The 18,988-nt window shown below is 40.6% G+C and overlaps 1 protein-coding gene across 2 annotated transcripts in view; it reads right to left on the bottom strand.

The window, feature by feature from the left end:
• rasgrf2b (Ras protein-specific guanine nucleotide-releasing factor 2b) overlaps positions 1-18,988 on the bottom strand; it is a 43,214-nt gene extending 24,226 nt beyond the window's left edge. For both annotated transcript variants that reach the window (XM_073466707.1, XM_073466708.1), the window contains exons 1-2: positions 18,713-18,988; positions 1,642-1,748 (exon numbers count right to left, since the gene is read on the bottom strand). In XM_073466707.1, the coding sequence (XP_073322808.1) occupies positions 1,642-1,748; positions 18,713-18,988 (383 nt within the window). The remainder of the gene's footprint in view (positions 1-1,641; positions 1,749-18,712) is intronic.

The raw sequence follows: 18,988 nt of genomic DNA, 5'->3' as shown, positions 1-18,988 counted from the left end.
GGCCCAAGCCCCTTTGGGCAAGGACAACATGAGTCTGACCTGCAGAACTACAGGTTTGACGTAACTTGCAGGCCGAGAGCAGATTATCACAACCTCAATGCGAGCTGTGGAACCTCGAGCTGTTGCTGCACTGTTTGGGCAAGCTGGTGCACAATTTCAATAAAAAACCTATAATTTCGAACCTTGGGGGGGAAGTACACATAAAAAGAGAGGTTTAATGGCATGTTTTGGTTTAAAGTTTGCTCATTTAAGCAGTTAGGGAAGTTCATATAGGACAGTTTCTCTGTTGTCACTGTTAACAGAGCCTTCAGTCTGCAGTGTAGTTCATAGCCTTCACTCATTAACAAGAACTTCTGCTGTTCTGATACAAATTATTTGTATCTTCTCTCAAGACATTTTCTCTCATAGCTGTCACGCGCAAAAGCAAGTTTAGTGTTGCATATCATTATCTTGTATAGATGTAGCCAGTTATGATAGAAAACAATAGCAATGGGATTAGTATGACCAGAAAATCTGGGGGAGAGGGGTTTACGAGGTGTCAAGCTGAGGAGACTCAGCTGCAGAATGCACAGAGAGGGAAGTCAGAAATGTTTTTAAAATCTCCCTGACGAGACTCAAGGAAAAGATGCAAGTGAGGAGAAACATTAGCATAAATAAAAGCACCCACAGTCTGTACATGCCCACACAGTCCAGAGATTAGGTTTAATCAGGCACAATAAGTCATAATAACACCTGTGTAGGTCTTCCACTGGTTTGCCGGGCCTTTAAATGTACAGGTCTCAATCTAATGTGGCTTTAGAACAGGGAGCAACTAATGAAGCTGAGATTTTATGGCATACCCTATAAAATACAAGCATCAAATGCATGTCATCTTCGTCAGGTTATCTGTTTGAATTCCACACAAGGAATGCAGTTCTTTTCAGGCGACAGCTCAAACTTCAAACCTTAGACGTTTGAGCCTCTTTGTATATACCAATGAGCAACAGCTTTCAAAAAGTGCTGCAGTAACTTCATGCCACAGTTATGTCAATTTGACAAAAAAAACTGATGAACAACTGTGGCTTTAAATCATATTTTCCAGTCTCTGCATGCTGCAAATAAACTGCTTTGACAGTTTACAGCTTTTGCAGTAAATTATACTAATTATAATAATAATAATAATAATAATAATAATACTGCTTGTCCTGTGTTATCTACATCTCAAATTGATTTGAAAAGACGTTATCTACACCTGTTTTTATGCAGAAAATCTTCACTGTAGCTGATAAGTTAAATGCATAAGCTCAACCCGTCTGAAGAGGTTGCACAAACTTCACTGCGTCGAGGGTTTAAGTGACCTCTTTTCTATTCAATGCGGGATCTAGGGGCTTGGATTATGCTGAAAGAGCTGTATGGAAGGTTTTTTTTTCCCATCCCCAGTCCCCATCTACTTATGTTGTTTCACTGTAAAGCTCCAGAAATGTTTTGCGGACTACTAAATTTTACTCATCTTTCCATCGACATAGGGGTGAGTGGACAACGAGTGAGTTTCCAATATTGGGTGAACTTATCCTTTAATGTTATGTCACATTACATCAAACTGTGGTCATGCAGTCTCATGTCATATTTCCTGCTCCACTTTATACAGTGCTATGTGTGTACCTTGCCTGCTGGATGGCCTCCACCCATTCGTCGCACTCACTCTCTTCCTCGGTCCGCAGCTCCAGAGGCTTCTGTCCATCGTGACCAAACACAATGAGGAAGTAGTGCTGAAAAATAAAGAGAGAAAAGCTGTTTATATCTGTGACCTTGAGCCCAAACGCACTTCCAACACCATGCCGACATTGTCACTTTACAGCACGGGATGTTTTGGTTGCTCCTGTGAGATGCTGGCCACCGCTAATCAGACATATGGCACAGACATATGGAAACAATGCTTTCAACTGCATTTGCTTTTCACGCTCTTTTCTTGCCCAGACTCATCCTGTATAAAATTTTACAGACCTAACATGAAGCCGGCAGAGCACGCACAGGCAGAGAGAGTGAGACAGGACGGGGGAGGCCCGACACACATGACAGAGTTATTTGCTCGCTGAAATAAAAACATCGAGTCTTGTCTGTGTCTTCCTTCTCCACCAGCCTATTATCATCACCATCAATTAGCCCCCTCCCCGTCTCTCTCTCGTTTCCTGTCTGTCTCTCTTATTATTCTGATAAATTTCCCTGTGTATCTGCCTTTCAAAATGCTTCCCCGCTCTTATACACAGTCACATGCCAACACATGCAAGTCCAGAGACACACACCTACAGTAGAGCGTGCACACACACACACACACACACACACCAGGCATTATGTGAAGTGATAGAGGCTTTTATTCAAATGGTCATGTCCTGGGGCACTGGGTTAGCAGAAGAGCTGCTATTCTTAGTCAGGGAAAACAGAGAAGACTGAGCACTTGCATGGACTTTCTCTCTTCTCTACTCTTCATGTCATCCAACCACCTCTTCCCTCCTCCTCCTCCTCCTCCTCTCTCTCTCTCTCTTTGCACTTCACCTATCATCCAACTCCGCCTCCTCTGCCCCACTCAACCAGCATCCTCACTTCTCTTGTTCTCGAGACCCACTCCTCCTCCTCCTCCTCCTCTTCCTCGTCCTCCTCCTCCATCCCTTCATACTTTCATCTCTTTGTATCTCCCTCAGTAAGGATTCAATGAACCAAACTGAGGCCAGAGGAGAGACGTTTACCCTGCAGGAGGATGGACGGGCTTCTTCATAGCCCCTGCAGTGGGGATGGGTTGGGGAAAGAGTCACCAAGGTTATTGGAACACACACACACACTTACACAGTGACAGACACACACTCAGAGACCCTCCTCCATCGCCATCTCCATCATCCTTTCCCGGCTTTTTATGTATCTGTCATTCCAATTCACTGGCTGGCTGGATTTTATTACATCAACAATAATCTGTGCTCTAACAGCCTTTGACAGGGAGAAAGAGAGACAGAGAGGGCTCCAGAGAGAGAGAGAGAGAGCGGTTACATAATATTTCTTAACCGAGTACATATCTCTAAATTGTGTCACCACCTAACAAGATAACATTTCCATGGTAACGCAATATCTGACGTGTTTTTCCACTCCCGTTTTCCGCATTTCGCCGCTGCCTCTATTCATTTAATGCTTTTACTGATCCATCCTGCAATTTTAGACATGAGAGGGAAGGAGCGTCAAGTAGAAAATGAAAATTTTGTTGTCAGATTTTAGAGATCTAGAAGGATAATCTGATCCTGCGTTGTCTGCATATTAAAGATAACATATAGTGATGGGGTTAATAGTTATGGTTATATAATATAGTTATTTTTTCAGTGCAGATTACATGTCAGCGCTTACATATACTACAGTATATCTGCCTTTTACAGCCTCAATCAGGTGAATACACACAAACATTTTCACACCATGTTGCTGTGTGATTCACATGCTTTGATCACACAGATGTCCCTGTCATCATAATGATAGAGATCGTACTGGTTTCTCCTATTTTATGCTCAATGGTGAAATAAATTATGAGATTTTTTTACTTTAACCCGCTCAACACCACTCTTTCACAATAAATGTCTTTAGAGAGTGAAAGTGTTTAGATGTGTTCTCTATTAGAAAACAGGGCTCACCTGAAAATTAAAAAATCCAGCTACAAAATGAAGAAATACAGAGATTTTCAAGATAATTTTAGATTCACAACTTAAATTTGATAAACACGTTAAGAAGATCTCAAAAAAAGTGAAGACCAACCTTAATTGTTTTAATTAATCAGACACTACATACCTTCTCAGGCAGTCCTGTTATCTATGCACTCTATGATTTTTTCTCATGACTTGCTCCGTCCACAATCAGAGTCATTACATCTCCATAAAATCAGGCCCTGAAAATAATGGTTAAAAAGCCTGTCCAGTGCCATCACTGTCAGATACTAAGAAGATACAGTCTACTTTACAAATGTATCACTCGTCTCGCCCCAGAGCCTCTTTCCAGATATATCCAAAGACATGACGGTAATAGAGTAACAAGGAGCATGATGAATGCCAACTGTAAAACATCGCACTGTAGATCTAAATTTGGACAATCAGCGTACTCCATAAAAGGCTGTCAACTCTGGAAGACTGTACCAACTGAAATCAAACTAATTACAACAAAGGTTAAGTGCTGGCTAAAAGAAAACCAGAGCTGTACCCATGTTTAGCTTATTGTACTTTGATGTAGGTTATATGTTTGTTGATGTATTGTGATGTGTGTTGATGTAGTGTGGTATTTATATTTTATTGTATTGTGATTTTATGATACTGACCATTGAAAGCTGTATGTTTTATGTCTTACATGTAAAAAACCCAACTAGGGACAAGTGTTGAAAATAGCAATCTCATTGCAATAGCAATAGCAATACACTCTATTGTGCAGCACATCAGTTATATTCTTTTTATTGGAACTATGTCAAACTGCATCGTCCCTATTGAATAAAAATATTTTTAAAAATAAAATAAAGGTAGCTGGCTGGTCGGGGCAGATAAACACTGCACGAGTGACACAAATAAACACGAATGTTCCTGCCGTCAAACTTGCTTCACTGTTGATGTATACACTGTTAAACAACCGCCACTGCTGATGAAAATCTATCAGATGAGACATACTGTTACTCTGTCCAACTTGGCACAAATGTTCAGAAATGAGGTAACGTTTTAAAGTTTCATTCACCTTAAATTAGTCTCATTTGCTGACTTCACTAACCCTGAAGTAGCAACCAAAGTGAACTTTGTAGCAACCTAGAGTGAACTGTTCTCTGATATCTCTGGGTTTGAAACATTGGAGGTGATGTAAGGACACAACTCAACAAATTACATAACAAAGGTCTAGTCATTATAGAGACATTTTAAGGCAGAATTAATACATATTATACAGTAGAATCTATAATAACGCATCATATTTCGTCAGGTCTTAATCTGTAAAAGAAATGTATGTCAAATTAATGAAGAAAAAGCATAATGTAGTAGAAATATTCAAGTAAAGTATCTCAAAATGGGACTTAAAGGTACCCTGTGAAGGTAATGTGCAAAAGAGCATTGCAGCGTGCCCACAAAGGCAGTGAAGAAGAAGGGCAAGCCAGCAAACATGGATTTAAACAATGCACAATTTAAAATATTCAAAGGAATCACGTTTGAACGCATTTCCTTCTTCATAAAACATCACGGATCGCACTGTGTTTTGGTGAGAAACACTGAACATACATAAACAAAAACTCTACAAACCATCTATAAGTACAGTGCTGAGGTAAAGATACTTAATTACAATCAGACACAGTTTTACACTGCATATACTGATGGTGTTTTTATTCCTATCATTTCCCTCTCCAGGATACTTTTCACCAGTCTTCCCATTAATACCTTCTGCTTATTCAGAGTTGTCAGTTTAAATACATTATATATTCTGATACTACTTTTATGTTTATATTACATTTTACCCCCACTGCGTACTCCCACTATGTGATGCAACAATGACCCAATTGCACCCAGGCAATCATTAAAGTTTAATGGCACCGCATCCTTTACAGAAGATTTTGCATCACGCTGGACCACGCTGCGTTGAAAACATTCACAATGCTTTACAATGAATAACACTTTGTCACTGTACTGTGTCCTCATTAGTTGAAAACGAAGCTTCCCAACTCTAAAGCACCATTCAGGACTACCGGCTCGCTCTCCCTTCAAATCGGCTCAAACGTGCCCCTGCATCCCTCAGGGCCTTCACTGTACTGTAAGAAATTTCATTTAAACAAATAAGGACAGAGAGGAACAGCAAAAGAAACTAAAAAGGCCACGAGTCTTTTCTACTCGCTCACTCTTTGTGTCACTAACAACCATTTCACCGCTCAACTGAAACTTTTTTTTCTTTTTGCCTGACATGAGGAACAGCTATTACAGAAAATGAGACTGTGAAACTGACAGCATGACACAAGAGTGTGTTTTACCACCACTGAGCAAGACACAGGGACAATGAAGGGCAGCAAATTGTATTATTCAGAAGCAATTTCAGGTCAGTCATTTAAAACCACCTGCTGTGAGAGCAGAGGTGAAGTGTGAGAAGCTCTCTGAACAAAAAGAGACAATCTTCTGCTGTTCAACAAAGACTGAAAATCAGAAAATGAAAACCAACCACGCACAAGCATGTACGTCATCGGGTTCACTGTGGCACTGTGATGGAATACTCTTTTCATTATTACAGATTAAAGAGTCAAAGATGAAACTGGACTTGGTGCTAATAGATTCATTAGGCAAACGATGGCTCAGGGATCCAGAAATACTCATGTGTTATAAATATTTAAAAGCAGAGATGACTGAATCACTGTTGGGATCCACTGATGAGTAGGGCCTGGAATAGCCACTAATGATCAGTGTTGGGCAGTAGCGTCGCTACAAGTAGCGGCGTTACTAGTTTAACTACATTTCTCAGTAGCGTGGTGGTAGCGTCGCTGTTTTCTGAATCAAATAGCTTTTCAGTAGCTTAGCTCTTTTATTAACCAAGTAGTGCGGTAGCGTCCACACAAGCTACATTTTTACAAACATCTCTGAAGCTCAGCGTAGCGGAGCTTTCTGCTGCGGTCTGAAATAAAAGGATCAGTCAGTGACGCCACCGCCATACACGGCCGTGTATGTGGAGCCGACAGAAGCACTTCCGTATGACGGTGACATCACGGACCAATCCTTGGGCTGGCTACAACGTCTCTGCTGCAGGGGAATACAGACAAGTTAACTTGCTTGAGTGAGTTACGTTACTTGATGGAAAGATGGCAGAGGGTGAGGAGGACGGAGACGAATTGATCCCGAGGGAGTCGCCGTGGCCGTACCTCGAGAAATACATGAGTTTGAATGAAACAACAGAGAAAAATTATGTGTTCAGGTGCTTGCTGTGCAACCCCAAGAAGAAGCTGCTCTCAACGTCCAAGACTTCGAACACAAATTTAAGAACACACATTCAGGTGATTCCAGAATAAGCTAACACAACCATCGCCAACCAAGCTAATTATCACAAGTCAGTGCAGTCTGCAAACACCAGCTAACAACTTGCAAAAGACAAACTTAAATAATAAACAAATACAGTAACGTTACATATAGGAGGTAAGAGGTGGGGAAATGAGAGAACAGAGAAACACAAAATCAAAGTATGGTGGTTAGTCAAAATTATCAGCTTAAAATGTATGTAGATATAGCTACTAGTACAGAGTGGGCCTAATAAAAATACCACTTTTGAAACTGCCAGTTATATGGGATACTGGTAGATGGATAGAGTACTTTATTAATCCCAAAGGGAAATTAAAGTGTTACAGCCACTTGACATGATTCAAAATACAAAAACAATGAGAAACAAATACAATTAAAAGGCTGAATTATATAAATAACTAAATAGACTAACTCAAATATAAAATATAAATATAAAAGCTGAAACTAGAATACAGCCTAGAGAACCCTAACGAAAACTATAACTATAATATACTATTTGCTGAGTATACACTGTTTATTTATGTTAATGTGCTACAGTGTAGGACACTGTACATTAGTGCAAGTCAGGTGGATATTGCTATGGCAGTAAGGTGCATGATTGTCCATGGATGTTAGAATTAAGTGTGCATTGATAGTTGAATAATACAATATACAAAATTGTAGAATTTTATTTCTTTTGTAGAGGGTCCACCCAACTAAAATGGCCTCCATGGAAATGGAAGGTGAGCTGATTGACAGTTTTATTGATCACTGAGATAGCTTTGCCTTGGAATGAAGTTGTTCCAATATAAAAAAAAAAATAGCTTCGATGTAGTTAAACTACTTTTGCCATGTTGCTGTAGCTTAGCTTGCTACATTTCTCTGGGGGGTAGCTTCGATGTAGTGAAGCTTAATTTAATGTAGAGTAACTGGTAGCTTAGCTCACTACACTTTCCAAGTAGCTTGCCCAACACTGCTAATGATGCAACACTGCTGTCTGCTTTGGCATCTGCACTGATGAGAGGCCAAGTTGTGTTGTACCCTACTACAGATGGACCCGTTTTTTTTTTTTTTTCCTCGACTCTCACTCGCAGCCTTTTCAAAGCAACTGGCATTTAACTGCTTTGATGTTGTTTGCGTCAGCGGGCGGAAAGACACATGGAGGCTGAAAGAGTTAAAGGTTTGATCCCCACTGCAGAGCTGGTGGAATAAAAAGAAACTGCACAGTCACATAGAGCACATATAGTGTATGTAGTATAGTACATGTACATACGTTTTCCTCACCGACTTGCGAGCTTAAAATTTTTGCAGACCTTTTTCAAATGCATGCTATACAGTTATGGATCTTTTGACGCATGTTTCTCTCTGCTCTGGGTAGTCATTTATCTCCATTTATTTCCACACGGCATGAAAACCAGTGGGAAATCTCCTAAAGACTCTGTAGCCTACACCTGCAGAGGTTTTTTCAGTTACTCTGGCTAATTAGCCCTTAAATCAAATGGTATCTCAGAGCCCATCGATTTAGCCTCTGGGAGCAACAGAAAATGTTTGGAGGGCTTCGGGTGCATTCGGCGGATATCCAAATAACAGATATTTGGGCCAAGACTTCCTTTCTGTGCGTCCGTCACTGTTCACATGTAATTGGAGTGGAAGACATCTACGACTAGATTGTTTCACCAAGCTTAAATGTCGTCAGATGACAGCCGATACATATTGTGCAATGGAATATGGAATATGTCAATCAAGCACAGTTTGAACACGGCAACACAGCTCTGAGAAAAGATCTTATCAGGCAACATACAGGACATGAAAACACCTGTGTCAGTGAAACTAGCGTGTGTGTGTTTTTCACAAGAATATCAGGCGATAGCATAAAGGTTGGCCTCACTTTGTGTATATTTGATTTGCATAACAAATCAACTGGATGATGATTTGATCTTTTTTCAGAACAGAAACAGTTTTGTCTCATCTTTTTTCTGAGGTCCATATGTGCCTATTACAGGGTAGAAAACAAAAATCACTAACAAGCGGTTTTAACACAGTGGGCTCCACTGGAAGCTGGTGTATAATGTGGCTCCACCTCTGTGCTGCTGTGTTGAGCCAGGGCTGCTCAGTGATCATGAGTCCCCGAGGGTGATGATTACCATCACAGAGAAACACAACAGAGAGCAGACCATGTGTATGTGTGTGTATATGTGTGTGTGATAGAGACTACAGAGGGAACATATATAATTTATAAATTTCCCGTAGGTGTATGTGGGAGTATATACACCAAATGTGTTTCCTTTAGAAGAACAGAAGAAAACAAAAGAAAGGATACTACTAAAGAACCACATGTAGTAATTGTTAGCTAATCTCAAACCACCTGTTGTTGGCAGTTCTCAGGTGGGAACACAATGTCTCAAACATATCAGCTGGAGATTATTGCTGCGGTAGTAAACAGAACCTTTTTGGCTTTCATGGCAGACTGAAACTTCATTGATCATATCTGTACAGCTTAAACATAATTTCCATGTAGAGTTGTAACACATATTATAGCCCATTTTAGGGATGAAACCAGTTACCAAAACAATAAAAGTCATTTGTGAGAAGAAGCTTTAGAGGGATAACTAACACACAGGGGTATGGCTTCACTTTCTCCACCCACCAGTCTTCTGGATCAGACTCAAAATCTGCTCCCCTCCTCTTTATATTCCACTCATTTCTCAGCTCCTGTCATGCTCCCACAGGGGCAATAATGTCTTTTTTCTGCCGAATGTAGCTTCATAAAATTCTCCAAGGACAAGAATAAAGAAACGAGCGTCTATTGTCATGAAAGGCCTGTGCGATCAATATTTAACCCTTTACCTAATTTACTGCACAGTAGACTCTTACCTGCACACCCGTGCATCTATACACTGTATGATAACACCAACAATTATTAATACATTTTTAATGACTGGCCAGGTGTCTCATGTACTGGATTGAATAAAAGCATCACCTGCCTTAAAGCAATTGTTTGACATTTTGTAAAATATGTTTTTTTGCTTTTTTATATGGGATCAATACACGTTTGTTTTATGAGGCTTTCCTGGAAGCAACTTTTATCCCCAGGGTGGTGGGAGGGGGCGGATGCTTAACTTCTGTTTATAAACCAGACTATGCAGTGATCCGTGGAGGTGCCTTCCATTGTCGGGTGTTTATGTGCTGTAATGTTGACTGCCATCTGGACCTGGGGAGGAAATGTACTTACAGAGAGGAGAGGGGGAAAAAGAGAGAGAACCAAAGTCTCTGGTGAGTGCTGAGTTCAGTGAGAGGTTGACCTGAATTCAAACACACACACACACACACACACACACACACACACATACACCCTTGGTGTGTGCTGTAGCCTGCTAGATTACTACTACTGCACAGTAATCAGGCTGTTATGGGCGAATTAACACTCGCACAAGTACCGCACATAAACATCAATGATCATGTGGTCAAACTCGTGTCAGTATAACAAGGGGAAAATGTGTTTCACTGGTGGTGAATGCCATTAAACAACCACCATTGCTGATAGTGACTCAGGCAGGAGGTAATGTTTTAATGTTTATTACTGTTACGTTTAGTAAACCTGTGGATTTATCTGGGTTTGAACATGGTTGGAAAAACTAGCTATAATGTAAGTACACAGCTCAACAAAATATATAATATCTACATATCATCTCTTTAAAGGAATAGTTCAACATTTAGGTAAATAAGCTTTTTGCTTTCTCGTGGACTGTCATGTCTTTTATGGTAAATATGAATTTTCCTGTACTTGTTGCATCTTGAGCTGTTGTAACAAGTGAATTTCCCTATTGTGGGATAAATAAAGTCTATCTAATGAGCTGGGGCCAGCTGCCAGTTAGCTCATCTTAGCATAAAAACTGGTTGCCTGCCAACTTCACAGCGACAACAACTCCAGGAAGTCACTGTGACAAGCCAGGAAATACATACTTTTCTTTTCCTTTGTTTTATTACGTTGGTTTGGACCAATCAGCGTCCTACGAGGAACTACTGGCAGGTACAGGCGTGGTTTAAGTGTGACGACTGCAAGGGGAGGCGACTGTTTGTTTGAAAACAACAATAGCGACTCCCAAAGAGGTTAGAGCATAGATGCACAATTGGTAGATATATTAGAGTACATGACAAAAAGAAAGTACATGACATGTGAAAGTAAATGTGGCCGTTTTGACATGGTTCATCCTCTCACTTAAGCTTAAATTGCCCTCTTTGTATATTATAGCTTTTCCTCACTTTCGAACACAAAACAGATTTTTAATTTCCTGGAGACTTGTCATTGTGAAGAGACACAAAACATTAATCCGACTGCAGCAGCAGCAGCATTTTATGTAACCACTGAATTCAACTAATGATGTACCAGCTAATGTGACAATCACTGAATCAACATCCCACATCCTGCTGTTTCTTCATTGCCCTCCATGCTGTTCACTTCCTCCAATGAAGTTCTTATAACAAAGTATTTCTCTCTCTCACACACACACACATAAAACATTCACACATCTTACGTACACACTGTATTAAAGTATACTAATAACTTGTAGCTCCCTCAGAACACTCTGATCTGGGATTACCTGTCGGTTTATCTGGAGATTAAAGAGATTGTTCCCCTCCTCCACTTTCACTGCTGTCCTCCTACTCAAAATAAATTAAAAAACAAACAAAAAAACATATACACACATATAATAGCCTATCTGGCAATTATTAAGCTTTTTCTCCCATCTTACACATTTGTTGCTCTGTCGCTGCATCGCCAGAAGGAATTGTTGGGAAACATCCTGCCACCTTAATGCAATAGATGCTGGATTGGAGAGTTTGTTCTACAACTCCCACAGTGCAACGGCAGAGGAGTCTAAACACAACGTAAATCTGTTTTATTATGTGCTTGAGAATTGCCAGTGTGCCAACAGCAACAAAGACACATGAAACTACTTGACAATCCTATTACCTGACGCCACAGGTTATTTTATACACTCCTCATGGGACGTGTGTGTGTGTGCCTCACCGTACCACCAGTCATCATCAGCCCCTGTAGCCCCTCGCCTTGGGGGCAACACCACAAGATGTCAGCACCACTGACATATCACTTCATAAAGTTGTTGATGTGGTTAACATGTTAGCCAACAGTACTGTTGCCCCTGATAAATGATCACTAGTATCATCACCAGATAGTCTCTTACTTTGTCGGCCTGATGTTTGGTGCTGAGCATGTAGTTCACAGTGGATTTTCACAGCTTTTTTTTTTTTTTGCTACACTAAAGAGAGCAAAAACCAAAAAAATTACCTGAAAGACGCAACCAAAGCTCAGTAGAGCTTAGCAGAACTTTACAGGGCCGGTGATTATTCTCTTTGGGTCAATCACCACAAGCAAGCCCCTTCATCATTTGTTCTATTCTAATATTAAATAATGCATTAGTACAGCAATAAAGCAATAGTTTAATATAAGGGGACTACACTTATTCACTTTCTTGAGAGTTCATTTTGAAGATTGATATCATGCCAGTGCATTAGGTATGGAGCTACCACCTGGAGGTAAGTAGCCTAGCATAAAGACTGGAAGTAGGGGGAAACATAGTCAGACTTACTGGATGTAGACTGTAGGTATATGCCTGTCATTGGCAGCATGGCAGGCTGCTTGTCACCATTTTTAAAATCCTCACCTCTACAGGAAGCAACAACCTCAGAGTGAGCAAATTACATTCTGAAAAATGGCAAGTTACCTTCAGCCTAACCTGGTTGCTAACACATTATTATGGATCGATTGGTTGCCTTCGTTGGCTGTGGTCGCTATGCTTGACCTCCTAGTGTGTCCCGGACACCTGGCCTGTCCGCTCTGTCTAATTAACCCAGAGACACTGCAGCTGCTACTGCCAAATAGGACGGTGTGTTTACTGAGGAAACTACAGATCACAAATCACTGTATCAGCTCCACCGGTGGCTGTTTTACAAACCAAGTGCAAAGACACAGACACACCAGACAACCACTGAACATACAGATAGGAAATAGCACTCTAGCTAGCTAATTCTTATCTTATTTGTGGTCTGATGCAGCACAGAGTACCAGGACCACGGTATGTGAAATGACAGATATAAGCCAATCAGAGGCAGAGTTGCAAGAAATGCCATGGGATCCATAATATTGCAATTGCTCATCGTCCCTTTTTTTTCTTTTCATTTGCTGGATTCAGCCATTTGATGCCACAGTTCACCTCCCCATGTGCAAGTGTTTCACCAAAACAAGTTCCCCCACGGTGACAACATGACTGATCCAGATCAGATACTGAGAGGGGTATTGGTCTTCTCTAACTCTCTAAAATAAAGCAAGAAGCATATTTCCCACAATGTTGTACTTCCTCTTTTGAAGAAGCTGTTTTTCTTTACTCACGAACAAGTCTTACAGAGAGGAATATGCATGAACACGGACGTTGTAACAGGAGTACAAGTAAAAAAGTAAAATCACCCTTGTTTGCCATCCATTCTTTGATTAGTGCAGTATTTCAAACACGACAAGCGACAAATTTAAAGACAGATGCCAGTTTTAAATTCTTATCTGTCACTAATGAGGTCCATAATGGCTCTAACACTTGGCAGAAAGCTTAGAGGAAAACGAAAAGCAGCCTGCAAAGAAAAGCAGATCAGATTCTGGGAATATGAGAAGACTTGGTTCCTTGATGAAGATAATTAGCGCAAGCAACAGAAAAACGTCTCTGAGAGGGGCATTTAGAGCTAGAGGAGCTTTCTAATGAGAAATACTAATAATGAGAAATACATACACACAAACACACACACACACACACAACCGTAACAGGAAGTCTGCACTGACACTTCAACTCTAAAGTGTCACCCCACCTTTTTTATGCATTAACTTTAATGAGGAAGGACACTGATGAAAAGAACTCCCATGTGCCTTTAGCTCAAGTAAAAACTTTATTAAAACCAACGCTGCCAGATCAGACAGTATTGAATTAATCTCTCCCATGTTGAAGCTTCTAATGAAAGCTCCTGTTTCACTGTACTACAGACTTGTGCATTAGACATGGATGGAGGGAAGGTCACAGGTATTATCCCCAGAGAAGCCAATTTGTCCATCCCTTTGCAAAGCATCTTTGATGATGATCCTTAGTATTAAATTCTACACAGAAGAAGTAACATATATGCATCCATGTCTCAGAGTTAAAATATTTCTGACTTTTTAATTTACTTTTATGCTGACACTGGAGCATCTATTAAGTTATGTATGGTTGTCCCGAGGTGCAAAAATGACATTTCAAAAATAACTCAGCAAACATAAAAATATTTCAGGAAACAATGACATTCAAAACACAAGGCCAGAACGAAACATATTATACGTTTCCTCCTCATTAAATAAGTAAGGCTGGTTTTAATGAAATGCCATCATACATAAATCAAAAGTTTAGCAGTGAATCAAAGTTTTTGCTGAAGTATACAAAACAATCTGGTTGCATTTAGTTTTGGACAAAAACACTAAAACTATCAAAATGGCATGCTGTTTTTTTTAAATTATTTTTTATTTTTTATTTTCTTTTGAACAAGGCTTCTAGATACACTGTCACAAAAAACAAACAAGTGCATGTTTCAATTTGCCTGCACAAGCTAAACAGAAAAAATAATGTCACTATTTCCCCGACTTGTGCATAAGTGTCATTATTGGCATCCAATGAAAATCAAAAATGAGAAAAATAGAAAAATCTGTAATTTTCAGAAATATAGTGTTTTGCAACCCAAGGCCACTATACTGAGCCTGTTACTCAGACCGAACTTTTGTTTCAGTACCAGTAGATCCTCTAGTCTCATGTATTTTCACTATTTTCACACTTACATGGATGTGTTGGCAGCAGGAGCAGCTCGCTTTGCATTTATGTTGATCCAAGTAAGATATGGTTTTACAATTTACTTATTCACCCTTTCTCGGCAACACACACACACACACACACACACACACACACACTTACACATAGTGGTGAGCTACCGTGATGTGGGGAGGTTTAGTCAGAACAACATAACCATGTGGGCAGGAGGAGCCGAGTCATTCCATAAAAACTGTTCAGTTTCGGTCCCCAAGACTAACAATATTGTTGTCATTTGCTGAAGACACTTAATATTCAAGTGTAATTATTAGCATGAAAAGGGAAAAACGTCATAAATGTAATATTTTCAGCTGTTTTCTGTTTTTTTTGTCATCTTCTCATGTCTGTTCTCACCATTTCTGGCATACATGTGAGGTAACACTTAATAAATATTGCATAAATCAACAAACAACTGCAGATGAATGGCAAGCTGTCATTTAATCATTATTTGCCTCTGAATGTATTAATATTCTGATTGTGAAATTGACATTTAACAACCCAAAATATGATTATGGTCTCCTTTGAAAACTGGAAAACTGAAATTTTGGACTGGACCATGAAATCAAAAACAAACAAAATGTGAAACTTGGAAGTGGTAGGGTACACTTCAGTTTAATCTGTTTTCTGTCTTCACTCCTTTATGAAACTCCAAACAAATCTTGTGATGTATCAGATCAGTCCAATCAGCTGCAGCGTCCAATCAATAACTGATATTCAATAATGGGGCATGTCAGCCAGTTAAAATACTTCCATGTGGCCTCCTCAGGGCAGAAATAGGAGCTGTGGGACGGCCTGCAAGAGTGCGGACTTCTGTTTCAAGCAAGGACTGGGGAGCGAGGAAATATCAAAAAAGAGAAATGAGATGTACCCAAATCCAGTTGCTGTTGGGTTTTGATCTTCTTTGAGAACATGTTTTGGTTCATTTGTTTTCTCTGTCAAGCATAACATATCTACTCCATCATGTGAAAACAAAGGAAAAAACAATTTTCAGTTCAATTTTCCAAATGAAAGCCTACATTCTTGTAGGGAAAACAATGATGAGGCCCCTTTCCTTACCAGATGGTCCACAAAACTGTTTCCTAGGGTGCCTTTAAAGAAGCCCCTTCTGATTTGAGCTGTAATTTTTGTTGGTCAATTTAAACCAGCCTCCTTCGCTGCATTGATTTGTGGATCCGGGCTCTGGCACAATTAAATAATGTGCCCAACCTCTAGACCTACAAAGTCCTACAGAGGCAGTAATTGGCTTGTTTATTTCTACAACAGTCGTTCAAGAAAGCAACACCGGGCCCCTGAATCGCTCAGCAGAATTGGACATATGTGTAGTGATCTGGCAACAATATGCACTGTATGTTATAGTCATCTCCCCTGGTTCATGGCCTCTCATGAACTGTGCCTCTCTCTGGGATCAATAACCAACCAGACGCCTGACGATGGGGGGAGGGATGGTTTGGCAATTATATGCAGCTAAATCTACGGGCCTTTCACACACACTTTCACATCAGCAGTACAGGCCCACAGTCGCTGTGGAAACCATTCAGACCTGTGTGAATGCTCTCCAAATTATTTGAAGGGTTTGTGTCTATCTGAGAGTACAACAGGGAAAGAGAGGAACAGTAGCTGTGTGTTATTCGTGTAGCTGCATTGTGGCACACTGTGGGGGTGTGATACTGCAGGTTGCTGGCAGATTCACTCTACTGCACAGAAAAGCAGTGAAGAGCAAGATGGAAAGATGGAAGGCCTTCTCGCACTTCATCCTACCAAACCCTCGCTTAAGGAATAAAACCCATCAGACCGAGCACAGACAATTTCGATCATTCAAAATGTCATCATTATTTGGTTTATTCCTCCTGTGTGCATGGCTATGCGGCTAAACAGTTTCATGGCAGCGCACAAGGTTTCAGCTGAGGGCAGATTGCAAATAACCCTAATTAAACATCACAGCTGTAGAGTGAGAGTGAGACAGATGGGGAGAGAGCGAGACAGTCAGTGTGAGTGTGTTATAAAAAAGAGGAGAGAATAAAACATAATTGCCAAGCTCAGGAGCAGCCGAACAGACAGGTTTTACACTTACATCAGCGCCAACATGACATGTTATTTTGCCCTGAAAAAGAGAGCTCTGCCCTCCTTTCATCATCATTAAAACGACTCCATTACAGAAATAAAGACATGTACTTCTTGCTTTATGTAAGACTTGATTAAAACCACACTCTCCATCTGGAATGAATTGTCTTTACACATACTGTACAGTTAAAGAGACAGTAGATGGGAGCCTGTGGAGAAGAATATTTCTGAGTGATGACGATTGGAGGCTATTTTTGATATTTCCATATTCTCATATGATAAATTGTGCAACCGTCTCCTTAATACTTGCTCAAACTGTAAAAAGTCAATGCTCTCCAGTGTACCCCACCCCCCTACATTTTAATGGGCATGATGCCTGTGCACACACATGCACACAGTCCCTGAAGCCAGCAGAAAACTGGGATCAGAAACAGAAATCATTCTGTTTTCTCTCTGATTACTTTCCTGAAGAGAAGTTTCTTTCTAATATCACAAAGATTTGATTTTCTTTTCTTCATATAACACTCGGATTGATGACATACTTGTGACCAATGCGTGAGCAGTTTCTTCTTTTCTCAATGAAATGCATGTGCGGATGGTAATTCAAATGTTTCCTAGCAACAAGATCGACCTAACTGTTGGAGCAACAGTGCTGAGGCAACTTCAAGGATCTCAGTCACCAACATATTCAACCACCATGTTTCCCTGCATGTCACTGCTTCCAACTCATGAAGCCCTCACCTTTCTCAGCCCTGCAGGATTCAGCAGTGGGTCGATTTTTACTAATAAAAGTTGAACAAACACGCATTACTTAAACTCGCAGAGCTTTTAGTTCAAATGTCAAGGATCATAGACACGCTGCACTGTCTGTGTGTGAGCCATAACAACATAGCATTATTTAGATGTAAAGATAATAGCTTTATTGAAACGATGGATCCAGAAAATTCAACAACAACCTGTTGCTGCATTGCTGTAGTTGTTTTTCCACGTCAATCAAAACGAGTTTGACTTTTATAAGGAAAATACAATGTCCTTTTATTAATCCACTAGAGGTGATGTGCAGAATAATTTATTTTATGATGAAAATGTGACACACACTCAACAGGTTGAAAATCAAGTGCACTTCGTGGCTCGAGCAGCAAATTTCATGACCTCAGACAGAAAAAAAGCTGTTCCAAAGCAAAGTAAAAGAGAGGAATAAATTGAACTGCCGAACCCTGGTTTTTATTTTATTTTAATTGGAGAAGGGACATGCTGTGGGGAAGCTCTCTCTCCCTGACCAGCCTGCTCTCATTTGCACATCTGAACCCTTTGGGGGATTGTCACCCGCTCAGGGGGAAGATGCACTTGGAGCTCTGTGCTGTGCAGGGCTTGGTGGAGCTGTAGAGAGCAGAGAGGCTGAGCTGCTGCAGACACTTCAGTGTGATGCTGCATGAGCCACTTGCTCTTTTTACATGGGCGTCTGTTTGAGCGTGATGAAGCCATTTGATCTCGCACCTTTCATTATTATGTGTAGTAAAGAAAGTTATCTAAAATGGTAATGAACAACATACATCTTTGTTGAAACCAGAGTTTCTTAAAGAGACAACATATTAGCTCACAGAAATGTATCTGTGGTGTCTTTTAATTATGTCATAACAGTGAGTGGCTGCACCAGAATGATGTCATTTGGGGAAGTTGTATCATCAGATAAGAAACAATGTGGGAACTTTGGCTCATGGCGGGCTTCAGCTCAGCTCGTTTGAAACCTCTCACCTGTTTCTCCAGCGCTTCCTTCCCAGTGGTGGACATCTTTGGCGCCGGCGCGCGCTCGCAGGTGCATCCCTCCAACAGGTAAATCCCGGCCGGCCGCGCGCTCTGCTCGTTCTCGAAGTAGAACAGTACATTCTGGTACAGGGCGAAGAACTTCTCGTGCCACCGGCTGTTCTCCGCCGTCTTCTTGCTCAGGTAACCGCGCTTAGTCCCCTCTTTACGCGCGACCACCGACAGAAACAGCGCGTGCCCTTCGTTGTAGCGGACGCTCTTCTGCAT

Source organism: Pagrus major, chromosome 5 (assembly GCF_040436345.1).
Source record: "Pagrus major chromosome 5, Pma_NU_1.0".
Lineage (NCBI taxonomy): Eukaryota > Metazoa > Chordata > Actinopteri > Spariformes > Sparidae > Pagrus > Pagrus major.
Note: the sequence above shows the minus strand (reverse complement) of the source record. Positions and strands in the feature narration are given on the sequence as shown.